Here is a 12,500-nt window from a genome sequence, read left to right on the forward strand (position 1 = left end):
TATATATATATATATATATATATATATATGGTGCACGGTCTCTATGTATCGCGGACACTATGACCTGGAAGGAAAGACGCGAAGCTGTATGACGAGGGTGACTCAGTGTCTGGCGGACACTATGTCGCGGTGACTGTGTCGCGCGAGGTGTCCTCACATAACCTGGTCGTCGGCTGACCGTACTTTATGTGTCGCTGTGACTCTGTTGCGCGAGGTTTCCTATGACCTTACCTACCCTAAATGCTCTAACTTCCGCTACTGCTTCAACACGTGATCTTGCTATAATAATGAATTTTCAAGGAGAGAGACATCATTCAGCATGGAGAACTCAACCGAGCTTCCATTACCACCCTACCCCGAACTCGATATTTCATGGTACGAGGGATTGAATGAAGATTACCCTCCCCCACCTTCTCTTGTCAATGTCCCCGAGGCCTGTCACATTATAACATCATACCGGGCGACTGTGAAACTCAGAGTTGGCCAGCATCTCTTTACGAAGGAAAGGGACCATCAGGACAAAGTTATGTGGAGATGCGAACAGAACCTGTGGTGCCAGGGTTCACACCGTTAATGGGGAAATAGTGAAGTGGCAAAACCCCATCCACAGACATCCTGCTGTCCCTGGGAAGGCTGAGGTGGAGGGGATACTAGTAGCAATGAAGGAACGTGCTGTCGCAATAGCAGAGCCCATCGCACATATTGTCAACACATTTTACGCTAGAGTTGAAGTCGGCTCTTCTAATACAACGGCAGACGCTATCAAGAGGACGCTGAGGCGAGTGCGGCAAAAGGCAGGTGTGTTTGATCTTCAGTCATTCTGGACAACGTTAAGCGGAGTACATCTTCCTTCCTTCGTTATGAAGATGATGGGGTGATGATTTTCGCAGCAGACTCTGATTCGAAATTTCTTGCCGTCTCGTCATTGGTTTGGTGATGGAACTTTTAAAGTGGCCCCTGTCGGATACAAGCAGCAGTACACACTCCATGCATACTTTGGTGGTATAACATATCCTTGCGTCTATGCATTTTTGTCAGGAAAGAATGGAGATATATAATAAAATGTACGAGGTGTTAAAGCTAATAACGCCTGGTTTATCATGCAATCCAGTGACAATAATGACAGATTTTGAGAAGGCAGCAATGAACGCCTTCCAGAGGAATTTTCTAAGTGCAGAGGTTGCAGCTGGCAGGTAGCATCCCTCGGGTCAAAAATACTAGCTCGTAAATAAGAGGATCAAATCCCTTATTACAAAATGAGAAACATACCTTTCTAGATTTGCAATATCTGGATCAAAGAGCCAAAGTAATGGCGATCCTCACTGAACAATAAAGGCATGCTCATCACAAAATATTTCATTACCTAGAGAAAAAAAAAATGGTTATGTCTCATACTAGTGTTATTATGTATTCTATATACTAAATCACTTTTGCTGCAATTTCAACACTTCCTAATCTTATCTGTCGACAATGAACAGCGATGTACCGACATAAATGGCAACGTGCCTTTCCCGCGACATTTTATCCACTTGCGAAACGGACGCTGTGTCACAGCGCGATGTGGCAACATGAGGTCCGCGACATAGTTTCCCCGTGACATAGTATCCTAGAACCATACATATATATATATATATATATATATATATATATACATATATATATATATATATATATATATATATCGGAATAAAAGATCTGCCAAGAATCCCTCCCAAAGGAGAAAAAAACCTTACGCGTCTTCCCGCTAAAAATGTGGCGCGGTCGCAGGACGTTGACGGAGAAGGCAATCCCATGGCGGTTGTAACCCATGCAGAAGCCGGGCACTTCTCCGGCGTAGCACAAGGCCGTGAAGTGCTCCCTCCTGAAGCCCCAGCGGCCCTGGGCTTCCTCTTCGATAATCTCAGCTTCAACGATGTACAGGTGGTTCAGCATTTCGGCCTCCGCGTCCTCCGTGTGGCCCAGCAGGATCTAGGGGTTGGTTGTGTTGCTATTGTGATCATTAGGGGGGGGGGGGGATCTTTCCGGGCGCGAATTTTGACAAGAATTAAGGACATGTCCGGGAAAATAAGAACTTATGGCAACCTTATAACCATACAAACTGGCTTTACCTCTCCATCTTTGTTGAGACTGACAGACGTGCAGCCGAGGTTAGGCCTGGTTGCCGAGGAAAAAATATCGTGCTGGCCGGGGCTGAGGCTCGTGACCAGATGCAGCACCATCAGCTGTTCGAATGATTTTGAATCACAAGAACGTATTGTTTATTATTGTCGAAGGACCTAATAATGATGGATCGGATGTTTACAGGATATTTATAGGCTGATATATGAATAAATGTGAATTTATGCTAATGGATCACTAAAATAATGCTTTACAGTTCTAATTTACTTAGATTAATTTGAATAACTTTTTATATCGTAATATGGAATTAATATTTTAGATAACAGTAAACATTCTATGTGAATATACAACACAAGGAGCATTTATCACAGTAACAAATTATATAAATATAAATATATATATATATATATATATATATATATATATATAATATATATATATATATATATATATATATATATATATATATATATATATATATATATATATATATATATATATATATAGAGAGAGAGAGAGAGAGAGAGAGAGAGAGAGAGAGAGAGAGAGAGAGAGAGAGAGAGAGAGAGAGAGAGAGAGAGAGAGAGATTCATAAATATAGATATTCATATATATATATATTATATATATATATATATATATATATATATATATATATATATATATCATATACGCATAAATATTTATTTATCTATCTATATATACATATATACATATATATATGCATGTATTTATACACATATATATTCCACTAAATAAATACTTTTACATTTTGTATATATACTAGATATATATTATACCACAAAAAATACAATGCTATGTACCAAATACCACACGTTATAGCAAAGGATGTAGTGAATGTATGTACCCAGGAATGAATGATTATAATGACTGTGGCAAAAAGATATACAAGAGATTACAAGGCCATATAAATAAAAGCAAAATAAAACAAATATAAACAAGCAAAATAAGACAAAATTATAAATCAGTTATAACAATACTGCTAATACTACTACTAATAATGATAGCGCTTAGAAAAATAGAGGTAGAAAGAAGTGCAGACGAAGAGAAAGAAAATTATGTAAAAGAAACTTATCAGTAATCACAGTGATACTAATAAGAATACAGGACGTGACTTACATGCTGGAATGGCACCCGAGCGCCGTCTGCAATCCCTTGCAACTCCCTTATGTATTGGGGAAAGTTCGTCTGCCGGAAGGAAGTACATCTTAAGTTTTTTTTCGAAAACAAGTTTTACATAAACATATATACGTATATGCATTCACACACACACACACACACACACACACACACACACACACACACACATATATATATATATATATATATATATATATATATATATATATATATATACATATATATATATATATATTTATATAGACACATACATACTTATATATAGTATATCCATCAATCAACACGCGTACATCACCTTCAGGTTCTCCAAAGTGACGTCATAGGCAGCCTTGCCGTCCCCCTCACCGAACTGCTTGAGGAGCGAGTCGTGGGAGTGCTTACTCGCCGCCAAATAGTCTTCGATTATTCCTCGGAACGTTCGACCCTGAAACGGCCAAATAGCATTGCATTCACGGTCATAGTGGACAGCCCTTTCGCATCACTCGGCAGATATCTATATCATTATTTTGTTGCTAGGAATAAACAAAAACAGTGAATGAAGAACTTTCGAAATGTTTACGCATAATGACGTTGTACTATATAAAAGCTATATTGTAGGACTATATATAAACATCGAACCGTACACTGATAAAAAGATAAAGTTACTTACGATGTCAAACCCAACTTCATAATGCGTCCCGCGAGTGTACAGAACGGGTAGGGAGGAACGCCGGTCGAACTTCAACCTAGGGCTCATCGTGGGAGAGTCCTTTAGAAGCGGCTTTTAAGGAGTTCCTTTAGAAAAGTCCTTTTGAGGAGCTTTTCTGAGAAGTTCTTTTGATGGGTCTGTTTGATGACTCCGTCAGGAGAGTCACGAGTGAAAATGGCTTATGCCGGTGATGAGCAGCACCAAAGAGCGGTTTCGCTTACCTAAAACTGGGAAAATGTGTAATTATTTTCTTAAGAGCAGAGTAAAGGTGGACAAATGTTATTCATATCTGTATTTGGTATAACGAAGTTATATAGAACACACCTTTTCGACTAATTTTAACGTTATAGCATTCAAGAACGGTACATTTGGGTAAAAATGTAAAAAGAAAGAAACTGAGGCCACAACGCAGCTTCTATGGTCAACTAACTGCTTTTCAAGGTCACCGAATTAGCACGGTTACCCCCTACTTGCCATTTTCAAACTGCAGATACCGCGCAACAGGATGCTTTCATTAGTCTATTGCCAAACCCTCTATGGCAGTAACGATATGATTCTCTATTTTGTTCTATACATTTTCTTGTAACGTATTTTCTCATGTTCAAGAAGTGCAAGTTCATTTTCGCCTACACGTGCGTGTATGAATGCATGTGTATACATAACTGGACGAGTTAAAATGCAAAAAATACAAGACTTGAGCTATGTAGTCCTACCTTTACATACCATACAATTCTTCAAATGTATCCGTATAATGCTGTGTAGTCCTCCCGTTATATATCATACAATTCTGCGCTGCATTATCACCGTTCTTGTCTCTGTGTCAGCAACTCGCTCAGTGACTTGTTTTTGCCTGCGGAACAACAAACGTCTCTGCTGTTGCCAGTGCATGATAATTACGCTGGTGCTATTGGACCGCCATACAGTTACTTTACATTATTATTTCTTGTTATCATTTCCATTTAAGATGTTATGAATTGTCTAATCTCAACATACTATGCATAATTCTAATTTATATGATCGACAAAATCATGGAAAAAATTGGGCCCTTTGGTATTTCAAGCAAAGGTAAAAAAGATGCCAACTTTAGTATCTAGACAATTAAACAGATATGGTGAAGAAAAATACTGTCAATATCTTATGCATGTTCACTTTAGAAGTGTTTGTTATCAAGGAAATATAGAAAGTAGATAGTTTAGAACACATTATCCTGTAAGGCCATTAGTATCAACCGTATCTTGCACACTCATACAAACACACACACACACACACACACACACACACACACACACACACACACACACACACACACACACACACACACACACACACACACACACACACACACACACACACACACACACACACAACACACACACACACAAATATATATACATATATATATGTATATATATATATGTATTTATATATATATATATATATATATATATATATATATATATATATATATATATATATATATATATATATATATATATATCACAATTTTGGGTGGTGCCTTACCGAGAAAGAAGAACAATAAGATGCCAAAGTACCTTTAAAATGTATGAAATCTGACGTATTTGACAAAGGACAGCAATAAAGCGACAGGGGCCGGATTCTCTAAAAAGCCTTAAGTTAAGGCGCGTTCAGGAAATACGGCGCCTTAACGCGTTTGAGAATCCTCCAATCCTGAGGTCCTGTCCTCTCATCCTTCGAACCCTCTTTATCCAATTACTCAATCAAACTAATATCCAAAATGCCGTGGCATTAAGCAAGTTGACTCCATGCTACTTGATTGGACCGAAGCCTTCGCCAGGATTCCAAACAGAAGACTGACACAATTCCTATATATTTTTCAGCTGAATTACGGGACCTTCTTGAGACCTATGTACTTGACTCCTCAGTCCGTTTCCCTTTTGAATACATAAATGACCACACTAGCCACAAGTAACTCTTCCGCCGGATTACCTAAGATAAGTTGAAGGTAAAAGTATTGAGGATGAATTTCGGGGGAAATCGAAGAAGTGGTAAGAGGGAGGCATAGCTTGGGCTTTGCGCGTATGGGGGGAATGAAATCTTTTAGTGTCTTAAAGGAAATATGTATTTCGTACGAGAGTGCGTATAGAAGTCATGAATTGCCATTTTACCATAGTGAAATATACTATAAATGGCTCTTAACCTATAAACAGACAGAAGTCAATAAGATAATTACACGATTATACCGATCACTGTAGTATGCTAATTGGTACACCAATGCAGTTCCTTTCCATTACGTTGTCCTGTCCAGGATGATGCCTGTACCGGCAATTTTGCCCAAATCGTTCAGAATTTATGTGGCGCTCCGGGACTTCTTATTTTCTCTGTAGGTGATCACTTCGTCTTGGATGTGCGGAAGGCATGATTATCCACACCTACCCTCCCTTCTCAACATGTCCCGCATCTCCCAATCAAACCCTGACTAAGTTGATGTGGCAGTTCCGTTCTGAATGTGGCGTAATTACAGGTTATTTAGCTATTCCCGTACTATAAAGCAGAACCTCTCCCTCTACTCACATCCCTTAAGTCCTGTCTTATGCGGCAGTTTTTTTCAGTATAGAGCAACTTACGTAGTGCAAAACTTAAATGATATGGAATCTACAGCCTTATCACAGTGATATGATCTCAAGAATAAAGACGTTACTTGTTCTTTTCTTCATAAGTAGAAATTATCAAAACTTATTCTTATTTGAACCTCATAGTTGCTTGTTTCCTTGATCTGTGATGATGACCCTATTTTGGTTTAATACTCTCAGGTCGTCAAGGGTATGAGAGCTAAAATCCAACAGGGTCGGTCTGAAGGATACAGATTATTTGTTATTGAAAATTTTCCACCGTGTCAACACCTGTCATTAGCGTCGTATTCAAAATACAGCGATAGGGTGAGGCTTGGTACATAGCGCGAAGATTGTGGATTCCCAGTGTTATGGGTGAATTAATTAATATAGTAAATTAATTGTATTATAACGTTTATTTAGATTGTTATTATTTAGTTATTACATTTTCATTTCAATATATGAATAATCATTCATTTAATTAAATCAAGGTTAATGAGATGGCCTTTAATGATACAGCAATTCAATCTTGAAATAAAACATAAAAGGTAAAGATAACGTCTTGGCTGATAGTCTTTCGAGAGTATAGTGATGAACTACGTTAAAATTTCTCAATAAATTTCATTTAAGGGTGGAGGTGGTATGGGTGAATTAATTAATGTAGTAAATAAATTCTATTATGACGTTTATTTAGATTTAGTCATTTGGTTATTACATTTTCAATATATGAATAATCATTTAATTAATTTAAAGTGTTTCGGTGACCTGGCATAATACGTGAATCACGTAATGCAAATGTTTCGGAATCCGACCTGACCTGTTTCGGTGGCTGACTCGAGCTCACTCCTTGGCTGACTCCGACCGCACCGCCACCTGGCGCTCCGCCATATTGTAAAGCTCGGGTTTTGTGCGTCACTGCCTGTGGTCACTCTCCGCTAAGTATTTTGTTATTTTTTATGTAAATAGGATAGGATGCAATGTATAGGAGCAGGATTTTGTTTTCCTATAATATACATCAATATATAATTAATGTATAAAAAAACCTATTGAATGGAGTTATGTCTATGCATGTTTCTTTTTTCCCCGGACATGAATTTTGACCTTGCTATGGGCACTAAATAATACCCTGGACTTCTATTGTGTCATAACACTAGAATGGATAATTGCCAAAGGAAATAAATGTGCCAGATCTCAAGGGTCATGCAGCACTATACATTCTCCAGTGACTGATACACTATAATTCACTCACTCGCCTTACCCTCTCCTTTATACTAACTTCTGCTCTAGCTCACTTGCTCCTCTATCCCCCTTTTCACTACCATATTATCCTATAACGTTCTTAAACCTTTGACATCAAACACATTTTATCATAATCTTTAACTCTCCTTTGCCCTTTCTGACGCAATACTGTACCATAGTGCTATATGACCTCTGATGTCTAGCACATTTATTTTCAAACATTAAACATTAAACAAGGGTGAGTTAATGGCTAGGGCAAAATGTTAGAAGCCTAAGCGCTGTAGATTAATATGGTAGTGGGAAGGGTAAAGAGGAAAGGGCAAAACGGATTAAGAAGGCCGTTCAGGACTGACACAAAGCCAGCCTTTCATCCTTTCAGCACGGCTCTCACACCTTAAGAAGTGGACAGAAAGGGATGAAGAGAAGGAAAGGGGTAGAAAAGACCATGCAAAATTAGTTGAGGCTATGGGTGATCCCCTACCTTAGGCCCCAGTCTCCGTCTGCAAAGCCCCCCCATGTCAACAATAAAGTATGAAAGATTCAGACTAAAAAATGTTTTCTATAGAAATGTTAAGAAAATCTAAACATTTAATTGTTGTGGTCACTTGTATCAGAGTATCTGGAAATATTGATAGAGAAATACAATATATTGTGTATAGCATGTACCTACTTGTATTTAAAACTGCACACACTAAACATTAAGTTTCAGTTTCACCAAGCAGTCGCATATTTCATTCAACCGAAGGTTTAAAAATATATCATCTTAACTGGGATAGCAAAAAAAAAAAAAAAATGTTCTTTACATATATCTTACTTTTATTTCAAAAATGGGCTTTATTATAGAAATAAAATTTGTGTTACTAAAATACAAAAGAGCAGAGACAAGACAATACATTCTTAAGAACAATACTGATAAATGAAGAGGCAAAAAATATTAACACTGAATTATTTTTGAGATCTGAAGCAGAAAAAATACAGAGTCCTGGAGAAATTCAATATGACAAAGCTCATAAGAATGGGATTGTAAATAAACCATCATATGACAGTAATAAACAACATCTAAAATATCACTAAGGCTTTATGAAAAAATTTTCTCTCTCCTTTTTTACAAAAAATTCTTGAAACAAATCCAGTCTAAATCTATCTACTTTTATCAAATAGATATTTGGCATTATATATATATATATACCTTACAAATCTGTATTGCAGGTTATTAGTAAAATAACCAGTTATAAAATGTAATACATTACCAACAATCTATTTAATACTAGTCTCATATTTTAAAAATAATTTAATTACATAAAGCTACTCGTGGAATGTATCAAAAACGAGGCAGAAATTACTATCTTTGTTTTTCAGACATCCATTCAACAAATGTATTACTTATTCCAGAAGATACTGGTTTCATACACATGTGCATAGTTACTTAAAACAATTACAGTTATTATAGTTAATAATCACAACTCATTTGTGATATTAGTAATTTTCCAAGTATCCATTTCGATGTATTATATACACACATATATAAAACAGTCAAATTGGTCTGTTGTTCATTTTGACTACCCAAGAGAGCATGTTTGGGAAGACTTCCCCATCGTAGCTGTCTTCACCTTCAGGCACCAAGACAGTAATGTTAAATATCTGATGGGAACTCTTTAGGCATCATATGTTGTGGCAGAGACGTTGCCTCCGGTGCCAGTCCAGTTAGTGTGGTGGAACTTGCCGGGGGCGTCTGCAAGCTCATAAGTATGGGCTCCAAAGTAGTCACGTTGAGCCTGGAAAGACGAGGAGAATCAATGCCAAGGGTTATGGAAAATGTTGCTTCATTTACCCCATCCACATTGTATTACATAACAAAAGGAAAAAATTTAATCCTCCATCCACAAAAACAGAAAAAGGAGGGGAAGGAAAAAGTAGTACAAATTAGAAAGGAAGGAAGGATGGATGGAAGGAAAAAAAAAAAAAAAAAAAAAAAAAAAAAACAAGGGAAGGAACTAAATACCTGAATTAGATTTGCTGGGAGGACTCCAGACCGGTAGCCATCATAGAAAGCCAGAGCAGAGGAAAGTGCTGGTGTAGGAATACCAAGCAGGGCACCCTGTGCAACAACAGCACGCCATCCTGCCTGGCACTTGCCAACAGCTTCCTTGAAGAAGTCATCAATGAGGAGGTTGTTGAGTTGAGGGTTCTTCTCGAAGGCTTCTCTGATGTTGCCAAGGAACACACTGGAAAGGAGTGGAGGCATTACGACTGTTGAATCTTGAATTCATTTTCAGTAAAATGTATTTAAAAGCGAAAAAAAGGAATTACTCAACTTTAATTCATACAAAACAATAATTACTTCCGAATCCACCACAACTTATATGAAGTCAAAGTCTCACCTCCTGATAATGCAGCCTCCTCTCCACATGAGAGCAATTCCTCCATAGTTCAAGTTCCAACCAAACTTGGCTGCTGCTTCTCTCAAAAGCATGAAGCCCTGGGCATATGACACAATCTTGCTTGCATATAGAGCCTGAAGTGAAAAAGCAATAATATGAAAACATAAAAAAGTTAAAAAATACTAATACTAAAACTAATACTAATAATAACGATCAAGGAAGCTCATGTTAGGGTGAAATCATGTAAGGTTACAAAGCCTCCTATGTAATTCATTAGTGCCTAAGCACCTGTGGAGCTATCTATGTGTAGAGACATTTAAAAAACTATACTACAGTTAACACTATTTTCCCAGTGGCACTGAGTTAGTCTGTACCAACTATATACAATCATCTAAAAAGTAAAAAAATAAAAAAAATACACTACATTAAATAGAATGTTTACTTACCATGCGAATCTGTTCAATGAATTCCTTCTTATCACCAGTGAACTTTGTTTTTTCAGGTCCGTCTAGGATGCTGCTGGCTTTTACACGTTCATCCTGAGTGTGCAAGATTTCTGATTACAATTCTTATCTATTTTCATACCCTACTGACATCAAAGGTTAATATATCATTAAGGATTCAACATGAATATGACAAGTTATGTCTATCATGTGTAACAATGAAAAAAAACAAAAAAACTACTACTACTACATAAAAGACCATTTAGCTACTTGTTCAGAAAGTACATGTTTATTAGGTTACTTTCATTAAAACTATCTATGCTCTTTAACACCTATTCATTAATGACTATAATCATAAAAGAATATACTTTTTATCAATCATTTTTTCCAGATTTTATCTTGGACTTAATATATCAATAATGAAAATAATAATAATATTTAACTCAAATAAATATAACCCAACCTTTAATGCGGACAGGCATCTGGCAAACACAGACTCGGCAATAAGCGTGGTTGGCACACCGTAATCTAACCCAGAAATAGCAGTCCACTTCCCGGTTCCCTTCTGGCCAGCTGCATCACGAATCTTTTCCACAAGAGGTTTGCCTACAGGTTGAAATGGAGACAAATCAGCAAAAGTACGCACAATAATACATGAAAAATTCAAATGTATATACTAACTGTTTTGAGTAGAACTGATTTTCTCCTTAGATTGTAACTACCAAAATAGTTTTTAAAATCTGGAGACTTGGATTTGAAAGACCTTGGTTTTTACTGTTAACCTCCACTTTGTAGTTGCCTCTCATTTCAGAGAGAGACTTTGAAGCTAGACTCTAAAAAATGTGTGTGTGCATGATCCATGGTGGTACTTTCAAGACGTGCATATGTAAATTAGCAAAAGCCTTGAGCCCATTCTGATCAACAATAATGACAAATAAAAAGTACTACATTTCAAGAGAGGCACACAGAGAAAATCCCAACTCATAAGCCCCTCTCCATAGAGACAAATATAACTGAAGATGATGCGTGTACTCACCATCCTCATCCTTAAAGGCCAGGATATTGGCAGTAATTTCAATGAGGAAAGAATCAAGTTCGCCCTTGTTCCACTCTTTAAATACCTGTAACAAGAGTAATGGAAAAGATGTCAATCTAGGGCTTTTGCTATCTGATTCTGGAACCAGACTCGGGTAAAAAATTATTATCCTTTTGACCAGGTCTTGGTATACAATCTAATGAATTAGTTGAGCCAGAACTGGAGTGTTCTATGTCTAGATTCCATTAGTTTTTCCAAGTATGGTCTATAACAGTCATAACATTCACATCTAGAATAAAGCTGCAACAAAAGAATAAGTGGAAATAAAAAGGAATATGAAAAGGTATTAGAGGGAGTATGAAAAGGGAAAGAAAGAAAAAGAAATCAGAGAGAATGGAGGGAAAGGGTCATTAATAAATTATACCTCTCCACTGACACTCACCTCACTCATTTCATCAGGTGTCATGTCCAAAGCAGATTTCATCAGGTGGTAAGCTTCACAGATGAGTTGCATGTCTCCGTACTCAATACCGTTGTGCACCATTTTAACGTAGTGACCAGCACCATCTTCACCAACCCAGTCACAGCATGGTTCATCATTTGACCTTGCTGCAATACTCTGGTGAAAAAATACTCAGGTTATTAATGCTGGGATGACAGACAGAGCATATTATAAAAGTATAATAGTAGCAAAATCAAAATTTGCACTTAGAAACATATAGCAGAATTTTGTAGACCATGTGATAATAATAACAACACTGAGAGCAATCAAGAGAGGAAATTAATTTCTGAAGTTTCAATGCTAAGACCTAAATTATCTATTCAAATGTATTTTTATGTTAT

At 36.9% G+C, this 12,500-nt stretch overlaps 2 protein-coding genes across 4 annotated transcripts in view; both read right to left on the reverse strand.

Annotated features, from left to right (window-relative positions):
• The window catches only part of LOC113803122 (beta-alanyl-dopamine/carcinine hydrolase), a 7,752-nt gene extending 2,935 nt beyond the window's left edge, over window positions 1-4,817 (reverse strand). For both annotated transcript variants that reach the window (XR_011398658.1, XM_027353836.2), the window contains exons 1-6: window positions 4,681-4,817; window positions 3,929-4,194; window positions 3,575-3,703; window positions 3,259-3,327; window positions 2,109-2,222; window positions 1,734-1,968 (exon numbers count right to left, since the gene is read on the reverse strand). Coding sequence is in view for 1 of the 2 variants with exons in the window: in XM_027353836.2 (XP_027209637.2) it covers window positions 1,734-1,968; window positions 2,109-2,222; window positions 3,259-3,327; window positions 3,575-3,703; window positions 3,929-4,015 (634 nt within the window). In the remaining variant the exon portion in view is untranslated. The remainder of the gene's footprint in view (window positions 1-1,733; window positions 1,969-2,108; window positions 2,223-3,258; window positions 3,328-3,574; window positions 3,704-3,928; window positions 4,195-4,680) is intronic.
• A 3,773-nt stretch (window positions 4,818-8,590) lies between these two features.
• The window catches only part of Pgd (phosphogluconate dehydrogenase), a 56,706-nt gene continuing 52,796 nt past the window's right edge, over window positions 8,591-12,500 (reverse strand). For both annotated transcript variants that reach the window (XM_027353840.2, XM_027353839.2), the window contains exons 6-12: window positions 12,100-12,276; window positions 11,658-11,742; window positions 11,085-11,227; window positions 10,625-10,717; window positions 10,179-10,312; window positions 9,800-10,022; window positions 8,591-9,572 (exon numbers count right to left, since the gene is read on the reverse strand). In XM_027353840.2, coding sequence (XP_027209641.1) covers window positions 9,453-9,572; window positions 9,800-10,022; window positions 10,179-10,312; window positions 10,625-10,717; window positions 11,085-11,227; window positions 11,658-11,742; window positions 12,100-12,276 — 975 coding nt within the window. In that variant the 3' untranslated portion in view covers window positions 8,591-9,452. The remainder of the gene's footprint in view (window positions 9,573-9,799; window positions 10,023-10,178; window positions 10,313-10,624; window positions 10,718-11,084; window positions 11,228-11,657; window positions 11,743-12,099; window positions 12,277-12,500) is intronic.

This window comes from Penaeus vannamei, chromosome 1 (genome assembly GCF_042767895.1).
Source record: "Penaeus vannamei isolate JL-2024 chromosome 1, ASM4276789v1, whole genome shotgun sequence".
In the NCBI taxonomy this organism is placed as follows: domain Eukaryota; kingdom Metazoa; phylum Arthropoda; class Malacostraca; order Decapoda; family Penaeidae; genus Penaeus; species Penaeus vannamei.